We start from the raw sequence: 23,223 nt of genomic DNA on the forward strand, positions 1-23,223 counted from the left end.
AAGGCAGAGTTCCTAACCGAGGCAAATACCCTTGAGCACCGATTCCAGGCCGAGACCCGAGCGAGGCACTGGGGACCCGGTTTCAGCTTAGAGCTCGGCTTCGCGGCTGCCTCCCGCCTCGCGGGGCCACGTACCCCCGCGCCCCACCCCCCACCCCCCAGGCACACCGGACTGCTCGAGGACGTTTCGCAGATACTTGGGGAGTGAAATCCATCTTCAGCCGCGCGGGCCCGAAAGCTCCGCGGCCGCGGAGCTCCGCCCCACGCCGGGCTGGGCCCCGCCCCCGCCCCCGCTGCGGTCGGTATTGTCCGACGGTTCCCGGCGTCCCTCGGTTCCCCTCGGTAGTTTCCGGCAACGATCGAGAGTTTCTAACGTGCCCCTTGTTGTCTCTCGGCTGCCGTCCTCGGAACCACCGCCCCCCTTGTCGGTTCCCTCTCCCCCTCCCCCCCTCAGCCGGCCCCGGCTGGCGCCTCTGGCGCTACGGGCTGGGCAAGATGGCGGCCTTCGGGATCTTGAGCTACGAACACCGGCCCCTGAAGCGGCCGCGGCTGGGCCCTCCCGATGTGTACCCTCAAGATCCCAAACAGAAGGAGGTGCGTTCAAAAATCCGGGCTCCCAGGGGGCCTGAGGCAAGCGGTCGGCAGAGGAGGAAGCATTGATGGTTTGGTGAGGGGGGGCGGGGCGGTTTGGTGGGAGCCAAAGTCCCAAAAGGGGTAAGAGTAAAGTGGGCTGGTGTGCGAGAGTGGGACCTGGGGGGGGGGGGGGCTCCCGGGTGTGAATAGGGAATGATGTAGGGGCTACGCTGGAGGCGCCCCCCCTCCTCACACACACACACACACACACACACCTCAGAAAGTTGTCTGAGGCAGCTCGGTGAGCTACGGCTGCTTGCAAGCTTGCAAGGAAGAGTGATGTTGAGCGAGCGCTGGCTGATTGGAAATCTTAGTGACTGTGGGGGTGAGGGTGGGGTCCAAATGAATATAAGGGCCTAGCTTTAAATAACAATCTGTTCTACTCAGAATCTTCCTCCTACCTCCCCCCCCCCGTTTGTTCCCTTCTCTTCTCCTGCCCTCCTCCCCCACCACCACCACCCCCAGGGGAGGGGAAAAAAGCTAAAATATCGTTTTCCTGCCTCAGGATGAACTGACGGCCTTGAATGTAAAACAAGGTTTCAATAACCAGCCTGCTGTCTCTGGGGATGAACATGGCAGTGCCAAGAACGTCAACTTCAATCCTGCCAAGGTGAGATAACCCTGCCAGGCTGAAGGAAAAGCCTGGAAGAATCTGAGAAGGAGCAAAGGCCCTGGCTTGGGAAGACCTAAAGGGACAACCTGAATGGCTGAGTTTTCCCTCATAACCTAATGCTACCACATTGGTATCAGTGATCAGAGGCATGACCACCTCTCTGCCTCTTCTGACTTTTCTGAGGTGTACTTTCCTTCCCTCAGATCAGTTCCAACTTCAGCAGCATTATTGCAGAGAAGTTACGTTGTAACACCCTCCCTGACACTGGTCGCAGAAAGCCCCAAGTGAACCAGAAGGACAACTTCTGGCTGGTGACTGCACGATCCCAGAGTGCCATTAACACCTGGTTCACTGACCTGGCTGGCACCAAGCCACTCACGCAACTAGCCAAAAAGGTGAGGTGCTTGTTCCTGGTCTCCAGGCCAAGATGGGGAGCGTGGGTGTGAAGTACTCTCCTATTCCCAGATTAAGCTACGTGGGTGCCAGCTTGTAGGGGTGATAGAGGTCTCATTATTTGTGATGTCTGTCCAGGTCCCCATTTTCAGTAAAAAGGAAGAAGTGTTTGGGTACTTAGCCAAGTACACAGTGCCTGTGATGCGGGCCGCCTGGCTCATTAAGATGACCTGTGCCTACTACGCAGCAATCAGTGAGACCAAGGTGAAGAAGAGACATGTCATTGACCCCTTCATGGGTGAGTAACTCCTAATACCACGGGTCCCACCACTGATCGCATCAAGGAGTGATGACAGAGAGACCCTTGGACTTATTCTCCTTCCTCGTCTGTATTCCTTGCTTCTGCATGTGTCTTGCATTCACTCCGTTGGTAAACGTTGAGTGTCTTGAGTATCTACTGTGTGCATGTACTGGGCTGTCAAGGGGACTGGTCCCTTATTCCCACCCTTAGGATGCTTGTAATCTGGTAGGGATGCTAAGGCATATGTACGAATCACATAATTAGAGAAAGTATGTGTATGCATGCGTCTGTGTGTGTGTGTCTCAAGAGAAGGTGAAAGGTTTTCTGAGACTTCAGTGGACAGAAGGATTACTTTCTTTGGGGGACACCTGGGAAGGCTTTGAGCAGGTGGCATTGGACCAGAGCCTGAGAGGATGAATAGGATTTAGAAGTATGGTGACTGGGGGTGTGGGCGTGGGGCGGGGACAGAAGATGTTCTAAGCAGAGGGACGGTGTGAAATAACCCTCTCTCCACCTTTCTCCTAGAATGGACTCAGATCATCACCAAATACTTATGGGAGCAGCTGCAAAAGATGGCCGAGTACTACCGGCCAGGGCCTGCAGGCAGTGGGGGCTGTGGGTCCACTATAGGGCCCTTGCCCCATGACGTAGAGGTGGCAATCCGGCAGTGGGACTACAACGAGAAGCTGGCCATGTTCATGTTTCAGGTAGGAAGACGGGCATGTCACGTGACACCTCGGTGGAGCGTGGCCTCATATTCTGCCAGGACAGGACAGAATCTGCCTGCTAGCTTGCTCCAGCTGCGGTTCTCTTCCTCCTTCCATTTACTTTATCTGCCTTATTAATAGTCTCCAGGGAAACTAATACTCCTCCCGCTCCTTGGACCCATAGGATGGAATGCTGGACAGACATGAGTTCCTGACCTGGGTCCTTGAGTGTTTTGAGAAAATCCGCCCTGGAGAGGATGAATTGCTTAAACTGCTGCTGCCCCTGCTGCTTCGAGTAAGACCTAGGATTTGGCGGGGGTGGGGGGGGGGTTGTCTAGGGAGGATCTGGGGAGGAATAAGACGTGAGTGCCCTGTCCCTCTGGGAGAACTGGGGGTTTTGATGGGCATGTCTTCACAGTACTCGGGGGAATTCGTTCAGTCTGCGTACCTCTCCCGCCGCCTTGCCTACTTCTGTACCCGGAGACTGGCGTTGCAACTGGATGGCGTGAGCAGTCACTCATCTCACGTTATGTCCGCTCAGTCGACAAGCACACTGCCCGCCACCCCTGCTCCTCAGCCCCCAACCAGCAGCGCACCCTCTACACCCTTTAGCGACCTGTTGATGTGCCCTCAGCACCGGCCCCTGGTTTTTGGCCTCAGCTGTATCCTTCAGGTAGGTGCCGGGTGGGCCCAAGGAAGCATTAAGAAGCATCCCGAGAAGACCTGGATGCCCGTCCTGGAGAATGGGGGTGATTCTCAGTGGGAGGTGGGAGCAGGCACTGTGAGTACTTGCTTGGAGATTATTGCTTCTCGTTCCTGGGATGTTAGTTCCTTTCCAGGACTGAATAGTAGGCCCAGAGCCTTTTAGGAGAGGGGATGAGGGGAGGGGCTCAGAGACGGAGAGGTGCTACGTCAGGGACTCAGAATAACGTTGGACCAGAAAGCTCAAGCTGGGGTCTTGTAATGGGGTTCTAGAGAGGTAGCTGTGGGAACTGAGCCTGACTTAGCTCTTCCTGTCCGGCAGACCATCCTCCTGTGCTGTCCTAGTGCCCTGGTTTGGCACTACTCGCTGACCGATAGCCGCATTAAGACTGGCTCACCACTTGACCACCTGCCTATTGCCCCCTCCAACCTGCCCATGCCAGAGGGCAACAGTGCCTTTACTCAGCAGGTAAGTCCCCCCAGGAGCCAGCCTGGTGGCCTCTGGATTGAGATGGGAAGCTGAGTTGCTCTTTCAGAAATAGTGACTTAGAGGGGCGCCTGGGTGGCTCAGTCGGTTACGCGTCTGTCTTTGGCTCACGTCATGATTCCAGGGTTCCTTCATCGAGCCCCACGCCGGGCACCCTGCTCAGCAAGGAGTCTGCTTCTCCCTCTCCCTCTGCCTCTCCCCCTGGCTCATGCTCTCTCCCTCTCCCTCTCTCTCTCTGTCAAATAAGTAAATAAAATCTTAAAAAAAAAAAAAAAAGAAATAGTGACTTGGAGTCTTGTACTGTCCTTTGCGCCTAGACCCTGGCCTGCTGTACGCCTTGGTGCATCCTTAATCAAAGCCCTCCTTTTCCCATACTGCAGGTCCGTGCAAAGTTGCGCGAGATTGAGCAGCAGATCAAGGAGCGAGGACAGGCGGTTGAGGTTCGCTGGTCTTTCGATAAGTGCCAGGAAGCCACTGCAGGTGGGTGCCAGAGGACAGAGAGTAAGAAGGATGTTCGAGGAAGGGATGGTAAGAACCTAGCGACCTGAGAGTCGGATGCATTGGGCCTCTTGTTAAGTCCTCTTTACCGCTTTTCCTCCCGAGGCTTCACCATTGGACGGGTGCTCCATACTTTGGAAGTGTTGGACAGCCACAGTTTTGAGCGCTCTGACTTCAGCAACTCTCTCGACTCCCTTTGTAACCGAATCTTTGGGTTGGGCCCTAGCAAGGACGGGCACGAGGTAAGCAAGAAGGGGAACAGAAGGAGCAAAGCACGTGGCAAGAGCAACAGTATGCCTGAGGGGAAGGCATGGCAAGGCACGGACACCGGGGATGTGTGAAGAGATGATCTTCCTGGGCCTGGGATGTTTTAAGATGGGGCCCGGTCTTGAAGAAATTGGAGCACGGTACTTTATCCCCAACACTACCCTGCTCACCCCGTCTTCCTTTGGTCTCCAGATCTCCTCGGATGATGACGCCGTAGTATCATTACTGTGTGAATGGGCCGTCAGCTGCAAGCGTTCTGGTCGGCATCGTGCTATGGTGGTAGCCAAGCTGCTGGAGAAGAGACAGGCCGAGATTGAGGCCGAGGTCAGGGGGCAGAGATGAGAGAACGCGGTTGGCCGATGGGGCAGTGGCAGCTGGGGCTGGAGACAGATGGAGCTGAGTAGCGGAACCCAAGTTCAAGTTGTGAGAATACAGAAGGGGTACGGAACCGAAAGGGAAAGTTGAGGACCTAAGGCAACAGTAGGAAGGAGTAGATCGATGTTGGAGTTAGGGAAGCAGGCAGGGCTTCAGTTGGGAGGTGGTAAAGAAAACGGAGGTCAGTGGGGCGCCTGGGTGGTTTAGTCGATAAGCGTCTGCCTTCGGCTCAGGTCATGATCCCACGGTTCTGGGATCGGGCACCGCGTCAGGCTCCCTGCTCAGTGGGTGGCCTGCTTCTCCCTCTGCCTGCCACTCCCCCTGCTTGTGCGCTCTCTCTCTCTGTGTCAAATAAATAAATAAAATAGTTCTTTTAAAAAAAGAAAAGAAAACGGAGGTCAAAGCGGGGATGGAAGCACAGAGCTTGGGGGTGGAGGCGAAACGGGTGGCAGTTCAAGCATTGTGTGTGGAGAGGTGAAGAAGCAGGACAAAACCGATGTTAGGGTTTCTTGTCTCGTCTTACAGCGTTGTGGAGAATCAGAAGCCGCAGATGAGAAGGGTTCCATTGCCTCTGGCTCCCTTTCTGCTCCCAGTGCTCCCATTTTCCAGGATGTTCTCCTGCAGTTTCTGGATACCCAGGCTCCCATGCTGAGTACGAACCCCTGCCACCCTCCGCTTACCTCCGCCTAGATTCAGTTACCCGCTGCTGTCGCTGGGAAGCATAGCGAAGGGCCTTCTGATGTCTCTTTCTGTCTTGGGCTTTATGCAGACTGGGTTTTGGGTATAATTCTAGCCTCTGATGATCTTACAGTTGAGCAGAATAAAGGAATAAAGAGAAGAATAAAAACAAGACCTCACGCCCGAAGCATTCCCACACACAGAGAGCCGCAAGGATGCTCTCTTCCTTTCCAAGGCGGTGTGTGGGGCAGGAGTGGGGTGAACCAACCGCACTTTGTCCCGCAATTGTTTGGGGGGGGTCGCTCCTCGTCTTGCCTACGTCAGGTACTCTAGGAGCACTGTGCCTCCGGTGTGCTTCCCTCCCTTGCTGCCCGAGTCTTGTGCTCTCCCTAAGCCCTCTTTTCTCATTCCCTCCATGCAGCGGACCCCCGAAGTGAGAGTGAGCGAGTGGAGTTCTTTAATCTGGTCCTGCTCTTCTGTGAACTGATTCGACACGATGTTTTCTCCCACAACATGTACACTTGCACCCTCATCTCCCGGGGGGACCTCGCCTTTGGAGCTCCTGGCCCCCGGCCTCCGTCTCCTTTTGATGACCCTGCTGATGACTCAGAGCGCAAGGAGGCCGAGGGCAGCAGCAGTAGCAAGCTGGAGGTGAGCGGGTTTGTCTTGCCCTCGCTGCCTCCTTCGGACAGCCCCATCTTCCTGGCTCGCAGAGTCCTCTGGGTACCCCTTCCCTAATAAGGAGAATGGTATTGGCTCGGTGTTCCGGGGCCGGCCCAGCCCTGTCACATCCGTGGTCGGCATTTGCTCCTCGCAGTGGGGTGAGGTGTTCCGATCCCCCACTTTGAAGCTGAAGGGAATGAGGCACGAGGCGGGTACATGACCTGTCAAAGCTCGATTCCAGATCCGGTGCTTTGCCCAACACGGTCTCCTCCCTCCAGCTTCGACCTTTCCAGGTGGTGGGGAGCAGCTCCCTGGGGCTAAAGCCACTTGGCTTATGTTCTGTGCCCTCAGGACCCAGGGCTCTCGGAGTCGATGGACATTGACCCTAGTTCCAGTGTGCTCTTCGAGGACATGGAGAAGCCTGATTTCTCAGTAAGTCCGATCCCGGTGTGGAAGAATCCAGCTCCTGAGGTCCTCCCATTATGCCTCTGGGGAATTTCTTTGTGCCCCTGACCCCCTTTTCACCCTCTAAATGTTCTGCCCTTTCGCCTTTTCTCAGTTGTTCTCCCCTACTATGCCCTGTGAGGGGAAGGGCAGTCCATCCCCCGAGAAGCCAGATGTTGAGAAGGAGGTGAAGCCCCCGCCCAAGGAGAAGATAGAAGGGACCCTTGGGGTTCTTTATGACCAGCCGCGGCATGTGCAGTACGCCACGCACTTTCCCATCCCCCAGGTACTGTTCCGCGAGCTCCTCGAGACCTCGGTTTTGAGCCGGGGTTTCTGTCCAAGGACTGCGCTGAGGGGTTGGAGCTGTTCTTGCGGGTGTGGCGCGCTGGGAAGGGCTTGAGCACTGGGATGCTGAGGGGCATGGAGCATGCTTTTGAGAGGAGGGAGCGAGACCCGTGCCGGAGTCTGATGGTGCTGCTGGGATGCAGGAGGAGTCATGCAGCCATGAGTGCAACCAGCGGTTGGTCGTACTGTTTGGGGTGGGGAAGCAGCGAGATGATGCCCGCCATGCCATCAAGAAAATTACCAAGGATATCCTGAAGGTTCTGAACCGCAAGGGGACAGCAGAAACTGGTGGGTTTGAGGCTCCTGAAACAGATCTCCCCCTAGGAGTGCCCTAGTCAGTGTCCCTTTCCCCAGCACAGGGAACCCCCAGTCATGTCCCCATGTCCTGTCTCTTGGAGTCTCCTGAGAGCTCTAGTCCTTTTGAAACTTCCCCCCTCATTCCCCCCCTCTGCAGACCAGCTTGCTCCTATTGTGCCTCTGAATCCTGGAGACCTGACATTCTTAGGTACCTCACAGTAAGCCCCATACTGCCCGCCCTCCCCCCTCCCCTCCCTCGACCTAGCACCTCCCTGTATGTATTCCTCTAAGGTCCACGTAGTCTGTGGTCCTCCAAACCTTTGCTTCACTGACCCCTTCCCTTCATCCCTCCCCCACCCCCTCCTCGACCCTCCCTTCCCTTCTCCCTTTCTCCCTCCCACCCTTCCTCCCTGCCTTCCTTCCCCGGTCCCTCCCTTCCCTCCCCCCCACCCATAGCCTTCTCTCCATACCCCCCTCCCGACCCCCCAGTCAACTAGTTCTCTTCCCTATCCTGACTGCTCCCTTTCCACTGTCCCCTCAGGTGGGGAGGACGGGCAGAAGCGGCGACGCAACCGGCCTGAAGCCTTCCCCACTGCTGAAGATATCTTTGCTAAGTTCCAGCACCTTTCACATTATGACCAGCACCAGGTCACGGCTCAGGTGTGGGCCTAAGTCCTGCCCCCACCCCAACATTCTGCCGTCCTGCCCTGTTTTCCTTTCCTCCTTATCTTTTTTTTCTCCCCCCGCTCCCAGGCAGGCTAAGCCTCCTGGGTCTCATCCCTGTCCGCCATCCTCCTTTTCTTGCTTCTCTGGTTCTTCCTGCCTCTCTCCACTCCCGTCTCACTCCCACTGCCCTTATCAGGTCTCCCGGAATGTTCTGGAGCAGATCACGAGCTTTGCCCTTGGCATGTCATACCACTTGCCTCTGGTGCAGCATGTGCAGTTCATCTTCGACCTCATGGAATATTCCCTCAGCATCAGTGGCCTCATCGACTTTGCCATTCAGGTGGGGAAGTTGGGGAAATGAGGGTGGAGGAAGGCGTTTGTGCTGTATAGGGTCACGAGGTCGAGAGTTGGGGCTCAAGCCCGTGTCCCAGGCTACTTGGGATGGGCAGGAAGGCTAGCCCAGTGGGGGCCAGAGGGTCAAGTGGAACACGAGCTAAGAAGGCCAGACTAGAGGCTCACGTGCTCCGCAGGGAGGCCCAAGAGATAGATGAGAGCGTTGGGTATGGACTGTGCTCCTGCTGTGGAGTTCATAGAATTGTATCCTAGAGATGGGTTAGATCGTCGATGTGGCTTGTGGTGTTAATAAAGGACAGTGGCGTGTGGCAACAGGGCCCTTCTAGACTGAGGCGGCTCCAGTGGGAAGGGGCTCAGGCCTGCCTGGGCAGTTGCCTGGTGGGAAGAGGGGTCATATAGAACACGCGGGCCTCTTCTCATTTCTCCTCCACGCCACCCCCACACACGCTGGCTCTGCTAGCTCCTGAACGAACTGAGCGTAGTCGAGGCCGAGCTGCTCCTCAAGTCCTCGGATCTGGTGGGCAGCTACACTACCAGCCTGTGCCTGTGCATCGTGGCCGTCCTGCGGCACTACCATGCCTGCCTCATCCTCAACCAGGACCAGATGGCCCAGGTCTTTGAGGGGTAAGCAGGGGCTGCGGAATAAGTGGACGGCGCGGGACTCTGGTGAATGCCGGGGGAAGTGGGCCCCCAAAGGACATGGGGGGCTCTCACCATGGGAAAGGGCCTGCCATTTGGGTGGGAAGGGGAGACTACTGCCAAGAGTCATGAGCCTGTGTCTGGGGACCTTTGTGCCTTGGCCCGTGCACAGCACCCACTGACCGCCATGTCTCAACCTTGCTCCCTCGTGACAGGCTGTGTGGCGTAGTGAAGCATGGGATGAACCGGTCAGATGGCTCCTCTGCGGAACGCTGTATCCTTGCTTATCTCTATGATCTGTACACCTCCTGTAGCCATTTAAAGAGCAAATTTGGGGAGCTCTTCAGGTAAGAGATGGGAGGTGAGGGTAGAGAGTGGGACCTTGGCCCATCTCCTTCCCATTACCACTCAACTCAGGAGCAGAGCACAGCCCAGGACCCTGCTGTCTCTGGCCTTCTGGGAGCTCTGTCCTTCACATGTTCTTGGTTCCAGAGAGTAGGCCTGCTTCCTTCTCTTCCTTATCAGCTTGGCCTCCAGCCCATCTCTACGGGGGCCCACACTCCTCCTCCTCCTGGCCTCCAGAGGCCCCCACGCCTTGTTCTCACTGGGTCCCTGTCCCGCCCACTCTGCTTGGTCCCATCTCCCTTTTGCTTGTCCCAAGGTCCCCGGGGCCTAGCTCTTTTTCTCCTCTCCCCCTTCCCAACCACCCATCTGCCTCGCCAGATCCTCTCCAACACTACCACGTCCCTTCTCCCACCCCTGCAGCGACTTCTGCTCCAAGGTGAAAAACACCATCTACTGCAACGTGGAGCCCTCAGAATCCAACATGCGCTGGGCACCCGAGTTCATGATTGACACTCTGGAGAACCCTGCAGCTCACACCTTCACCTACACGGGGCTAGGCAAGAGTCTTAGTGAGAACCCCGCTAACCGCTACAGCTTTGTCTGCAATGCCCTTATGCACGTCTGTGTGGGGCACCATGATCCCGATAGGTATGGGGCGTACTGAGTGGGGAACGGGCACCACGCTCCTGCCTGAGTTTGGGAGGGATGAGATGCCCGGGAGGTACGGCAACCTTGGTTATTTTTGGGGTGGAGATGAAAAGTTAATGAGTCTGAGGTTTTGTGGAACGAGGTTTTTCCTGAGGGCGCTTGTACTTCTCCCCAGGGTGAATGACATCGCCATCCTGTGTGCGGAGCTGACGGGCTACTGCAAGTCACTGAGCGCCGAGTGGCTGGGGGTCCTGAAGGCCTTGTGCTGCTCCTCTAACAATGGCACTTGTGGCTTCAATGACCTTCTCTGCAATGTAGATGTGAGACTTGGGCCAGGGTCCCGCTGGGCCGTGGGGCGGGGGCTGGTCCCGGTGGTCGAGGTAGCAGAAGGACAGAGGCCCGCGGAGCGAGGGCCTACCGCTTTGCGTTGGCAGCCTCTCTGCACACTGAGGCGGGATGTCTTGTCTGCTTTTTCCTCCAGGTCAGTGACCTGTCTTTTCACGACTCCCTGGCTACTTTTGTTGCCATCCTCATCGCTCGGCAGTGTCTGCTCCTCGAGGACCTGATTCGCTGTGCTGCCATCCCTTCGCTCCTTAATGCTGGTGAACCGCCAATCCGTAACCCCTAGAATTTCTGGACCCCAAGTTTGACTAGACACCCGATGGCCACACTCTCACTGTTAAGTGCGGGGCTCCACAGTACCGCCAGAGGCCAGTCCAGTGGCGTGCCTCGGGCTGGGAGCGGCCTCTTTCTAACCTGGCGTTGGCCGCCCCAATCTTTCCGGTCTTTCTGTGTTTTGACCCTCCGAAGGACTCCCCTCGCCCTGCAAGACAGTTGGCTGCCCCACCTCTCCTCCAGCGTTATCTTGTCATTTCTCCTTTTCCCTGACCTCGCTGTCCCTTGCAGCCCTTCACCACCCACAGACCCACATACGGTCTCCCTTCGCCCTGTCCAATTTGCTTTCTTTTCCTTTTTTTTTTTTTTTTTCCAGCTTGCAGTGAACAGGACTCTGAGCCGGGGGCCCGGCTTACCTGCCGCATCCTCCTCCACCTTTTCAAGACACCTCAGCTCAATCCTTGCCAGTCGGATGGAAGTAAGTGACCCTGATCTGAGCCAGCCAGCAGTAGAAAGTGTGGCTAACGCCCCCCCCCCCCCCCCCCGCGCCCGCTGTTTCTACTTTTGCTTCCCCTGACTTCAGCTCCCTCCCCAGACAAGCCTACAGTAGGAATCCGTTCCTCCTGTGACCGCCACCTGCTGGCTGCCTCCCAGAACCGCATAGTGGATGGAGCTGTGTTTGCTGTTCTCAAGGCTGTGTTTGTACTTGGTATGGGGGTAGGAAGGGAGTGGTGCCAGAAGTGTGTGTGGGGTGGAGTGCCAGCTAAACTACAAGGGACAGTCTTTCTCCCTCCCGAAGGTGGTCTCTCTGACCTTTGGGGAGGAGAGGAGGGAGGGAAGTATATTTCTGTCCCGTATGGCAGGATTTAGGGAGTTGCTGCCTCTGTGGGTCCGGGCTGGGTCTCTACACTGTGTTCAGATCTCACTCTGCCCTCCCTATCTCCCGCCCGTGAACCACAGGGGATGCGGAACTGAAGGGTTCGGGCTTCACTGTGACAGGAGGAACAGAAGAACTTCCAGAGGAGGAGGGAGGAGGTGGCAGTGGCGGTCGGAGGCAGGGTGGCCGCAACATCTCTGTGGAGACAGCCAGTCTGGATGTCTACGCCAAGTACGTGCTACGCAGCATCTGCCAACAGGTCAGTCTCACCTTCCCCCCAAATCTCCTAAATGCCTTTATATAATATAGTCCTGTTTCCAGCCACGATCACGCCACGTTCCTCCTATATATCATGTCCCTCGTCAACCCCCAGCCCATCCCCCTTATTCCTTACCTCCTCACTGGTTGCCCCAGTGCCCTGATTATCAGCTTCTTCAGGAATGGGTAGGAGAGCGTTGCCTTAAATCACTGTGTGAGGACAGCAACGACCTGCAAGACCCAGTGTTGAGTAGCGCCCAGGCCCAGCGCCTCATGCAGCTCATCTGCTACCCATATCGATTGCTGGACAACGAGGATGGGGAAAACCCCCAGCGGCAGCGCATTAAGCGCATTCTCCAGGTAGGCCACGGTGATGGGGGTCTTGGAGGAAGCAGGGCGGGGGGGCCCAGGCCTGGGGTGAAACAGTGGGGACCCTGAGAGAAAAAGAGGGGGGTGGTCAAGTAGGAAGACGGACGAGGATGTGGGCGAAAGGTGGTGAGAGAAACAGCTCCAACGTAGGTTTAGAAGTCAAGCCAACATGGTCTAGACCCTAGAGTCAACTGTTGGTTGAGGGCACGGCTATCAGGAGTGGGACTGTAGCTTATCAGTGGGAGGCACAACCTCTGGGGAGCCTAGGTTGGGGCCTTGCTTGTTTGGCGTTTGCTCCTGGTTCAGTAACGAACAGCGGGACTACCGAATAGCTCCCAGTTATTGAGCGTCTGCTTCGTGCTGAGTGTTGCGTTCAGCACTCTGTGTACGTCTCCTCATTTAATCTGTCCAGCCTTGTAAAGTAGGTAGGGGTGTCTGTGTTTGACCAACAAGGACTCCAAGCCTTGAAGAGCTTAAGTAATTTGCCCAAGGTCACACAGCTAGTAAGTTTAGAGTCAGCGGGTGAACCCAGGCAGGCCCGTGCCCTCCCCCCACTCCCTGCTTCTCCACGCTGCTTCAGACATTCAGGTAACTGGAGGGAGGGTGGAGAAAGAAAGCCATTAGGAAGAGCTACAGGAATGAGGTCTCTTCAGCCCGGAGGAGGTAATGTCACAGAGAGATTAACTCACAGAGTAGCCTTCAGGTCCATGAAGGACTTTGAGCAGCTGGTTTCAAACCGGAGAAGCAGGCTTTGACTTTAACATCAAGGATTTAGGGTAAGCTTTAAGGAGAATGTCCCCCTGCGAAGGAATGTGAGGCTCTGGAACAGGAGACTGGGGAAAGGTGAAGTTTTCCCGAACCACTTTTAAAATAGGGTAGATTTTTCAACTATTTGGGGTCATGTCGGTGGAGTCTTGCCTTAAGTGAGAGACACGAAGGTTCCTTTCAGACCTGTACGCATAGGTGTTTCAAGGTTGTGAGAGATCAGGAACTGGCCTTGGGGTGGTAAGTGGCTGGGGGCAGGGGACATGATGATGACGAGCTTGGGGGCGGCATCTCTATCACAGAACTTGGACCAGTGGACCATGCGCCAGTCTTCTTTGGAGCTGCAGCTCATGATCAAGCAGACCCCTAACAATGTGAGTGGTGCCCCGGCCCTCTTTCCCGTACTCACTTCCAGCTCCGTGCCTCAGGAGGGCGGGCCACCATAGAAGAACCTGCGTCCTCCCCTCGGGTTCTTGAGCTGAGAGAGATAAGAGAGGATGGGAAGATGGCAGACGTGTGGGGCTGAGGAATAGGGAGGTGGGGCGGGAGTGTTGAGGCTCTGCGGCTTGAGGGAAGGTTGGCGGCGGCGGCGGAGGCTGTTTCTGTGTTCACAACGGTAAGGAGGTGTGCGAGGAGAAGACCATGGGGAATTGGAGAAATAGGGAGGTGCTGGAGGACACGGCGTCCAGCAGAGTTGTGTCTCTCCCCTCTCATTATCCTCCAGATGCCTTTCTCCACCCTCATCTCCTACCATCTGTTTTCCTTCACCCCCAGTTACCTAGTTAGCACCCCATGTGCCTTTCATACCCCGCCCCCCCAGGAGATGAACTCCCTCTTAGAGAACATCGCCAAGGCCACAATCGAGGTTTTCCAACAGTCAGCAGAGACGGGGTCATCTTCTGGAAGTGCTGCCAGCAACATGCCCAGCAGCAGCAAGACCAAGCCAGTGCTCAGGTTGGGTAGAAACGTGTTTGGACCCCTCCCCTTATGAGTTGCTTTTCTGCTAGTGTAAATGATTTCAGCCTCGCGGAGATACTAGGCCTGTCCATCAGGCAAGGAGCGGAGGGATTGTTCTACCCTTGCCTGGCTCCTCTGGAACCCTGTGTACTCCATCTGTCCTCCAGCTCTCTAGAGCGCTCTGGTGTGTGGCTGGTGGCCCCCCTCATTGCTAAACTGCCCACCTCAGTCCAGGGGCATGTGTTAAAGGCGGCTGGGGAGGAACTGGAGAAGGGCCAGCACCTGGGTTCCTCTTCCCGCAAAGAACGGGACCGACAAAAGCAGAAGAGGTAAAGCGGCTGTGGGGGGACCAGGATTGAGGGGTAGAAGGGAGAGGTGGCAGGGCCGGGAAAGAAGAAAAGTTGGGACAGAGGGGTGGGGATAAAAAAATCACAGGAAAGTGGAAAATCGGAGGTTAAGAGTGGGCACAGTTGAGCAAGAGGCTAGATCTGTTTTTTTTCTTGTTAATTTTATTTATTTATTTGAGAGAGTGAGCATGCCCACGGGCAGGGGGAGGGGTAGAGGGAGAGAAGCAGACTCCCCGCTGAGCAGGGAGCCCGACACGGGGCTCGACCCCAGGACCCCGGGATCACGACCTGAGCCCAAGGCAGACGTTTGACTGAGCCACCCAGGTGCCCCAAGAGGCTAGATCTTGAGCGAGCAGAGTCTGGGGCTTGGAATAATGAGGTTGGAAGCTGCCTGACTTGCATCCCATGGTCCTGTTCTTGTTCTTTTCCTCTTTCTCCCTTCTCTAGCATGTCCCTGTTGAGCCAGCAGCCATTCTTATCCCTGGTGCTGACGTGTCTGAAAGGGCAGGATGAGCAGCGTGAGGGCCTTCTCACCTCCCTCTACAGCCAGGTGCACCAGGTACAGGCCTCTGGGCTACCGAGCGGGGCCGGAGGGCAGAGACGGGTGCCCCCGAGGCCACTGCGTCCCCCAGAACCTTCGGTACTTTCCGGTCAACACCTTGGGTGTTTGGGGATGGAAATGAGAAGATGCCCCGAGCTGTGTGTTATGCTTGTTTCTATCTCAGATTGTGAATAACTGGCGTGACAACCAGTACTTAGATGACTGCAAACCAAAGCAGCTCATGCACGAGGCTCTCAAGCTGCGGCTCAACCTGGTGAGAGGGGGACCCGGGGAGAAGAAAGACACGGGTGGGACTAGAACTGTGCCACAGAGAAGCCCGTGCCCGCCCCCACACCCGCACCCCGTGGGCCGGGGCGGGTGGGGGGCTGAGACGGAGGGCCCAATTTCCACTGGGTCTTCAAGTATGGACCCGGCTCTCCTCCACAAGACATAGAACCTAAAAGTGGTTGAGGGCCTGGATCCTTGCAGAGACCCTACCTCAGTATCCTAGATTCTGGCTGGGCCCTTGGAGCCCTAGAAACCCGCCATGGAACATTGAGTGGAATCCTGGACATCCCTTAGTCCAGCTCCCATCAGTTCCTAATTCAGGAAACCGAGGCCCAGAGGCGCCAAGAATTAAGTCATTGGCCTGGAATCACATAGTAGATCATGGGTCCGACTGGCGCGTGGCCTGAGTTGTGCGAAGCGGCAGCCAGGCCGGGTTCTACTGTAAGCTTTCCCGAAATGCTAGACTTGGCCCCTGAGCCATCTGACGGGCTCGTTGTGGCCCTGGCAGGTGGGGGGCATGTTTGACACGGTGCAGCGCAGCACCCAGCAGACCACTGAGTGGGCCATGCTCCTCCTGGAGATCATCATCAGCGGCACCGTTGACATGCAGTCCAACAAGTAAAGCATCCCCACCCCCTCTTTTCTGATTGTACCCAAGAGGAACTCCCTCCCCCACACTGGGTGCATGACCCCCTATGGTTGGCGTGGCTCTCCCTGCTCGGGTCCCACCCTGAGGCCGGTGTCTGTCCTAGCCTCTTTCCTCTCTGGTTTTCTCCCGGGCTTCTCATCACAGCGAGCTCTTCACCACCGTGCTGGACATGCTGAGCGTGCTCATCAATGGGACCCTGGCCGCGGACATGTCTAGCATCTCTCAGGGCAGCATGGAGGAGAATAAGCGTGCCTACATGAACCTGGTGAAGAAGCTGCGGGTGAGCAGAGGAGGCAAGGGCGCGGCTCGGAGGGGGGCGGTGGAGGGACTGGCCCCTCGGCTCCCTCTCCCCTGACCTTGCTCACGCTCTCTGGCCTCAGAGACTTCGTTCCGGCCAGAGCTGCCTCCCCTTCCCGTCCACGTCCGCTTTTTTTTTTGTTATTTGTACAGCTAGGGTTTACCGAGTGTCGTCTTCATGCCCGGTTCTCTGCTGTCCCTGAGACTTCCCATCTCTCCTTTGCTGTGTCCTTGAACCCTTGCCCCATCTTCCTGTGCCCGCAGAAGGAGCTGGGGGAGCGTCAGTCAGACAGTCTGGAAAAAGTTCTCCAGCTGCTGCCACTGCCCAAGCCGACCCGAGATGTCATCACATGTGAGCCACAGGGCTCCCTCATTGACACCAAGGGCAACAAGATTGCAGGCTTCGATTCCATCTTCAAGAAAGAGGCACGTCCCCTTTCCTTCCCATCCCCCGTTCCTATCGCGGCACCAGTCCCCCCATACACCCACCCAGCTTTTCCCCCCTTTGGGCAGGAGCTTTCTCTGCATGAACCTTGTGGCTAAGACAGGCTCAGCAGGCCGGGGAACCCATGGGGCTCTGCTGGTGAGAGCCGTCTCTGGGGTGTGGAGCTGATGGCTGAACTTTTTTTTTTTCGGCTCCCCATCTTGGGAATCTCATCCTCTTTCCTTGGTCTGTTCCTCCACCTCTCCCCACCTCTCCCCCCCTCCACCATCCACACCCACCTTGGAACAGACTACCCGGTTCTCAGCACCCTGTCCTCCTCCACCCTGGCCGGTACCCCACCCATCTGTCTGGCCGACTGCTCGATCTCTGTTATCCCTGCATTCCTCTGCCCCAGCGCACCCATCTCTACGCAGCTTTCTCTGCGCCTTGTCTCTGTCAGCTGGGGTATTTGTTGAGTAACCCGAATCACTGTGGAGAGCGGAGGGAGGGGAGGGAAAAGACGAGGCCGAGTCTAAAATCTAGAGTCCAACCCAGTCGTACATACATTGTCTTCACTTCTTTTCTTGGCCTATCTGTCTGTCTGTCTGAATCTCTCTCTCTCTCTGCCTGACTCTCACTTGGTTTTTCTCTGTGTCTCTCTGCTGGCCTCTTTGTCTCTCTCTTCTTGTTTTTCTCTTTCCCCGTGTCTGTCTCTCTCTCTCTCCCTGTTTCTGTCTCTCTCTCTCTCTCTGTCTTTGCCGGTCTTCAGTCTCTTCCCCACCTTCCCGTTTCTGTCTGTGTCTTCGTCTGAATGTCAGCGTCTGTGTCTGTCTCTGCTCCCCCTGCCCGTCACCCTCTGCCCTCTGCACCCTGTCTGCTCTGTGAGTGTGTATGTGTATCGGCATGCATGTGTGTTCGCGTCCGTCTGTCTCCCTCTCACCGTCTCCCCGGAACCTGCCCGGGCCTGGGTTTTGTTTTTTCTTTTCTTTTTCTTTTATTGCCAACAGTTCTTTCCCCCTCTCCTACAAGTGCTCAAGGTCTGTCTTCTGTTTTCCCAATCTTAGCGGCTCACTGTGTCTCGTTTTCTGGAGCAGGGTCTGCAGGTTTCCACCAAACAAAAGATCTCTCCCTGGGATCTTTTCGAGGGCTTGAAGCCATCCGCGCCACTCTCTTGGGGCTGGTTTGGAACAGTCCGGGTCGACCGGCGAGTGGCCCGAGGAGAGGAACAACAGCGATTGCTGCTCTATCACACGCACCTGCGGCCCCGGCCCCGGGCCTATTACCTGGAGCCGCTCCCGCTGCCCCCAGAAGATGAGGAGCCCCCTGCTCCCACCCTGCTAGAGCCCGAGAAAAAGGCTCCAGAGCCCCCCAAAACTGACAAACCCGGGGCCGCTCCACCCAGTACTGAGGAGCGCAAGAAGAAGTCCACCAAGGGCAAGAAACGCAGCCAGCCAGCCACCAAGACAGAGGTTAGTGTTGCCCCCAGCCCGGTTATGCTTCTTCCACAGCCCCTCTCTCTCCCCCCCGCCCCCATGATTCTGTGTGGTTTCTGGTTTCCGGGGGAGGGGGTGGGGAAGAGGTACCGTTAGGATTACAAGAATGAGCCACATAGGTCTAGCTCCTCTGCACCCCTTGTAGTTCACCTCACCCCACCCCACCGCACCAAGCTACAGTCCGCTCACCTTCCTCCTCTGCTCTTCACACAGGACTATGGAATGGGCCCGGGCAGGAGTGGCCCCTATGGCGTGACAGTGCCTCCAGACCTCCTGCACCACGCTAACCCCGGTTCCATATCCCATCTTAGCTACAGGCAGGGCTCCATAGGCCTATACACCCAGAACCAGCCACTACCTGCAGGTGAGAGCCTGCCCCCAGGAAGGAGAGTTACCTGAACGTCCCTCCCGCCTGAGGGCCAATGCCCCGTCTCTGAGGATCTGTGGATGAGGGGGATGCTGAGCGGGGATGGGGGGTGGGAGGGGGACAAGGAGAGGTCAGCCCGCTCCCCTTTCCAGGGGGCCCTCGCGTGGACCCGTACCGCCCCGTGCGGTTACCGATGCAGAAGCTGCCCACCCGACCACCTTACCCTGGAGTGCTGCCCACGACCATGACTGGAGTCATGGGACTAGAACCTTCCTCCTACAAGACCTCCGTGTACCGACAGCAGCAGCCCGCGGTGCCCCAAGGACAGCGCCTTCGCCAACAGCTCCAGGCAAAGATAGTGAGAGGGGCAGTAGGGAGGGCCGTCAGGGAGAGGGGCTTTGGAGGGTCACGGGACTGAGGAGACACTTGCAAGGACTTGCAGAGCGGGAGATACGAGAACCGAGATGGCGGAAAGCGGTTTCCCGAGTTTGAGTTTGTCTCCTTTTTCCCTCTAGCAGAGCCAGGGGATGTTGGGACAGTCATCTGTCCATCAGATGACTCCCAGCTCTTCCTACGGTTTGCAGACCTCCCAGGTGAGGGCACGAGAGGGTGAGAATTGGGGGGGGGGGAGCAGCTTGAGGCCAGCTGCCCTGCACAGCCTTGTCCCTGACCCCCTCTGTCCTCCTCCTCTCCAGGGCTATACTCCTTATGTTTCTCATGTGGGATTGCAGCAACACACAGGCCCTGCAGGTACCATGGTGCCCCCCAGCTACTCCAGCCAGCCTTATCAGAGCACCCACCCTTCTACCAATCCTACTCTTGTAGATCCTACTCGCCACCTGCAACAGCGGCCCAGTGGCTATGTGCACCAGCAGGCCCCAACCTACGGACATGGGCTGGCCTCCACTCAAAGGTACCCAAGGCATCTGGGGGGGCTATGAAGACATGCTGGGCTGCGAGGGCGCATCTGGTGGGGGAAAACCCATGCCAGGAGGTGATGGGACTAGTCAGAACTTTTGGAGAAGTGAAGAACGCTTAGCTGGCCACAAGATGCCAGAGCCGGGAGGGACCCTGGTGACCGGTAGTCTTCCGTCTGCTTGCCTGACGTTTCTTCGAGGCCCAGAGAGGGGAAAATCACTCCTACAGCTACGCTAAGGAAAGAGCCGGGGTTCTTAGATGTACTGTGTGGTAAGGAGTCAGCCAGCCGGTCGTAGAGCAGTTCCATGCTGGAGCGGACTAGCCACCGAGCCGTCCTACCATGCCGAATGCTAGTCAGGCCTCCGTTAAGACTCGGGAACCATGTCTTGAGGCTCTGCAGTTTAGGTTTTAGAACGCTGGGGAGTGAACCAGAGGTCAGCTGCTCACTGTGTGGCCAACACTACGCTAGGACGGGGTAGGGTGAGGAGAGATTTTAGAAAATATGGAGTCCCTCGCCACAGAGAATTTTTTGTCTGGTTGGGGAGATTAAGAGACTTACACAGAAGAACGTTTAAAGAACACGATGAGGAGAGGTATGATCAGGTGTGCAGTTGTGCGCCGTGAAGTAAATGGGAATTCGGAAAAGGTATGGAATGATGTCATCGTGGGCCTGAGTCAGCAGAGGAAGTTTCCCAAAGGAGGTGAGATTTGAGATGGCCTTCGAAGGATAGCTGTAATTTGAATTTGTGGAGTGGACGATGAGAGAGGGGAGTCTGGATAGACGACATAGCGTGAATGAAGATGTAGGGACCAGAGTGAGGAGGGTGACTGGGGGGCGGGGGGTGGGAAGAAGCACGTGGACAGCGTGTAAAATTCACCCCGGGGCAGTAGCCGGAGACAGGCCAGGGATGGGCGGGCGGGTATGGGGCTTGGAGCGCTCAGTGCAGAGTTGAGACACAGTCCCACAAAGAGCTCTTTTGATCAGGAAAGCCATGTATGGTGAGTTGACATGTTGACAGATGAATATGGGGTGCAGGGATAGGGTGCATGGGGAAGGAGACGGAAGACCTGAGACAGAGGGTCCGGCCGGGAGCTAGCCTGCGGCTGTGCCCTACGTGGGAAGGCGGAAGAGCGGGAGAACTCCGTGAAATGTTCCCCGGGGACCACCACCCCCAATAGCAGAAAGCACCTCAGTGGGTGTTCCTAGAACGCCTTTCCTGTGCTAAGACTCATTTTCATTCTCGTAAGAGCAAAACGGCGAAAACAGGATTGGAAGATGCCTCGCCGTGAAGGTTATGAGCCACTAAAACGGGGTGACGTCTTTACCCCTTATTCCCCAACCGAGAAATCTGTCAGAACCCAGAAGGGCCCTTCTGGTTATAGTGCCAGGAGGAATGAGTGAAGCGACTTGTCCAGGTTTCCTTCAGGTCAGGGACCCGGGACCTCTCCTCCCCCGCCCCCTGACCCCATCCCCCCTCCTCCTCCCCTTCCTCCCTCCCCCCAGCCCCCACCTCTCCACCCTCCCACCCCCACGCCGGGGCTGTGCCTTGACCTTCGCACGGCTGGCCTTTGCAGGTTTTCGCAGCAGACCCTGCAGCAGGCACCCATGATAGGTGCCATGACCCCGCTGGGCGCGCAGGGCGTCCAGGCAGGCGGCGTGCGGTCGGCATCCATCCTGCCTGAGCAGCAGCAGCAGCAGCAGCAGCAGCAGCAGCAGCAGCAACAGCAGCAGCAGCAGCAGCAGCAGCAGCAGCAGCAGTACCACATCCGGCAGCAGCAGCAGCAGCAGATCCTGCGGGTGAGGCCCCAGGCCCTCTCGTGGGACCCCGGCATCCCCGAAGGGGTGGGCGCCGGCCCCAGGGGGCACCCCGTGGTGCGCAGCAGTGGCCGCAGAAGTTCCTGCTCTCCGGGTGGCTGGTGGGAGCGCCCCGGGGAGTCCTGCGTGGGGGGGAGGGGGGCGGACGGGGCCCCTCTGTCAGGGCCGCGGCTGAGGCCCGGCACCCTTGTCCGCAGCAGCAGCAGCAGCAGCAGCAGCAGCAGCAGCAGCAGCAGCAGGCGCACCAGCAGCAGCAGCAGCAGCAGCAGCAGGCGGCTCCCCCCCAAGCCCAGCCCCAGTCCCAGCCCCAGGTAGCTGCCGGGCCACAGCCCCTGGCTCAGGGACGGCTGCCCAGGTCGGGCACACAGCAAGCAAAGCGGGTTGGGCAGAGGTGGGAGGCACGGTACGGCACTCGGGAAAGGGGGTCAGGAGCGGAGGATGCGGAAGGAAGCGGAAGGTTCAGGGTCAGTGTTGCACTTCCGGTTTCCGCCTCAGTTCCAGCGCCAGGGGCTTCAGCAGACGCAGCAGCAGCAACAGACGGCAGCTTTGGTCCGGCAGCTCCAACAGCAGCTCTCCAGTAAGCCTGCCTTCCTGCCCGGGGAGAGCCCCCCCACCCAGGGGGTGCATGGTGGTGGGTGTGGCGGGGGGTCTGGGGGAGCTCAGGCGATTGCTTCAGGGGGCAAGCCTGGCATCCCGTCCCTTCCCTCGGTGACCTGAATAGCCTTCCTCGTGCAAACCCACTTCCCTGCTCGGTCTGCCGGCCCTGATCATCTCTGGTTTTCCACAGATACTCAGCCACAGCCCAGCACCAACATATTTGGACGCTACTGAGCCACCTGGAAGAACCGCTTGTGCACTGGATGTGGCCCCACCCTTTCCTCTTGATCCCCGGTCCCCTTCCCGGGCTAGCACCAGTAGTGGTTGGGGCTCTTCCCTCAGGCTCCGTTTTTAATAAGTTTTTAGTATTTTTGTTAACGTGAGGCATTGAGCTGTTGGGTTTTGTATATTATTTATATAGAGACCCCAGAGCTGTTGCACCCAATACACAGAGCTTCTTTGCAAAGGGAGTGTGTGAGTTCTGCATGGCCGGCAAGGGCGGGCTCTGGGCAGGGTGCTGGGGGCTGGACCAAGCAGGCAGAGCCTTCGTCCCCTTTCCGATCAACTCCCCTGTTTACCTTCCTTCTCCTCAGTTTCTAAATTACGGCTGGATTGCTACTCTTTCCTCTCCTCTCCAACCTGGCAACGTTTTATATAGGCTTGGGCCATTAGTTTCTTAAGAAGGGCAGCTTACCCTCTCCGCTACATGTTGCGGGTTCTTCGTGGCTTCTCTCGACCAGGGATGTCTAGAGTGCTGGGACGGGGGAAGGGCTTTGAAGCTGGAGGGGGAAAAGTCCAGGGCACCTGATTCTTCTGCCTGCCCATCCCACACGCTGGGGCTTTGAACAGGCTTCAGGGTGGAGGGTGTGTCAGACACTGCCTCCCTTTTTTTGCCACCTCACGTGCGCCCCGTCATGCACCAAGCGGCATCTTTGAGAATTTTCCCTGAGAGTCACATTTCTGGGATGAAAACTGGCCCCCCAGTGACAAGTGTCCCCATCAAACTGGTGGTGGTGGAAGGACGGGTATGGTTCTAGGAGGAAGAGAGACCCCGTGAAAGAAAGGACCCCTTTTTTTCTCTCTCTCCGCTCTGTTGCTGGAACTGTTGGTTTTCACATGACCCACCTTGGCAGTGACCCAGGATGACTGTTGTTCCCTCCCATTTTACAGTAGAGAAAACTCCAAACTGTTGCTCCAGAGTCACATCTGCAACTGTGGCAGGGTCATTTGAGGCCCCTTTGCCTTCAGGTTCGAGGCCCTAGATCTAAGGCTACTCAGGAGAGCCAACTGGTTTACTACAAGGGAGTCTTCTGGTATGCCCAGCTGGGGCTGGAAGAGGACCAGCCTCAGTTTTGTGGGTGGGTGGAACCAGATGATTCGACAACTTCAGGGGAGCATCCAAGCCATAGTTGCACTGGGTCACTGGCAAGTGGCAAGTGTGCTGGTAAAGCCAGGAGCACCGATCATCAATACCCAAGTTCTAAAAAATAAAAAATAAATAAAACAGAATCCCGCTTCGAGGTCCACGGCGCCCTCACTCATGTGCGACTCAGCAAGTTTCAGAGCCGTGTGCACAAGGAATGAAACTCCG

The 23,223-nt window shown here is 57.0% G+C and overlaps 1 protein-coding gene across 14 annotated transcripts; it reads left to right on the forward strand.

The window, feature by feature from the left end:
• Positions 1-264: 264 nt before the first annotated feature.
• On the forward strand, positions 265-23,195 carry MED12 (mediator complex subunit 12). 14 transcript variants are annotated; one of them, XM_064574224.1, is made up of 46 exons: positions 265-593; positions 1,138-1,242; positions 1,449-1,640; positions 1,777-1,936; positions 2,465-2,646; positions 2,831-2,941; positions 3,065-3,319; positions 3,671-3,817; positions 4,216-4,315; positions 4,439-4,575; positions 4,793-4,924; positions 5,501-5,627; positions 6,075-6,304; positions 6,668-6,748; positions 6,876-7,046; positions 7,249-7,393; positions 7,560-7,610; positions 7,944-8,062; positions 8,265-8,408; positions 8,883-9,046; positions 9,277-9,408; positions 9,827-10,054; positions 10,230-10,374; positions 10,536-10,656; positions 11,046-11,147; positions 11,253-11,378; positions 11,630-11,805; positions 11,985-12,164; positions 13,241-13,312; positions 13,759-13,892; positions 14,063-14,224; positions 14,690-14,801; positions 14,968-15,057; positions 15,580-15,689; positions 15,865-16,000; positions 16,282-16,443; positions 17,536-17,910; positions 18,148-18,298; positions 18,454-18,659; positions 18,817-18,894; positions 18,997-19,051; positions 19,127-19,214; positions 20,795-21,016; positions 21,229-21,346; positions 21,531-21,612; positions 21,823-23,195. In XM_064574224.1, the coding sequence occupies exons 1-46, from the start codon at positions 495-497 to the stop codon at positions 21,864-21,866; spliced, it is 6,459 nt and encodes a 2,152-aa protein (XP_064430294.1). In that variant the 5' UTR covers positions 265-494; the 3' UTR covers positions 21,867-23,195. The 14 variants fall into 14 exon arrangements, with proteins under 14 accessions (XP_064430294.1, XP_064430295.1, XP_064430283.1 ...); XM_064574225.1 differs by having other exon boundaries at positions 11,265-11,378; positions 21,823-23,192; XM_064574213.1 differs by having other exon boundaries at positions 18,997-19,214; positions 21,823-23,193.
• The last annotated feature ends 28 nt before the right edge of the window (positions 23,196-23,223 follow it).

Source organism: Mirounga angustirostris, unplaced genomic scaffold (assembly GCF_029215605.1).
Source record: "Mirounga angustirostris isolate CCGP_5_RB_7025 unplaced genomic scaffold, mMirAng1.0.hap1 SCAF_11, whole genome shotgun sequence".
NCBI lineage: Eukaryota > Metazoa > Chordata > Mammalia > Carnivora > Phocidae > Mirounga > Mirounga angustirostris.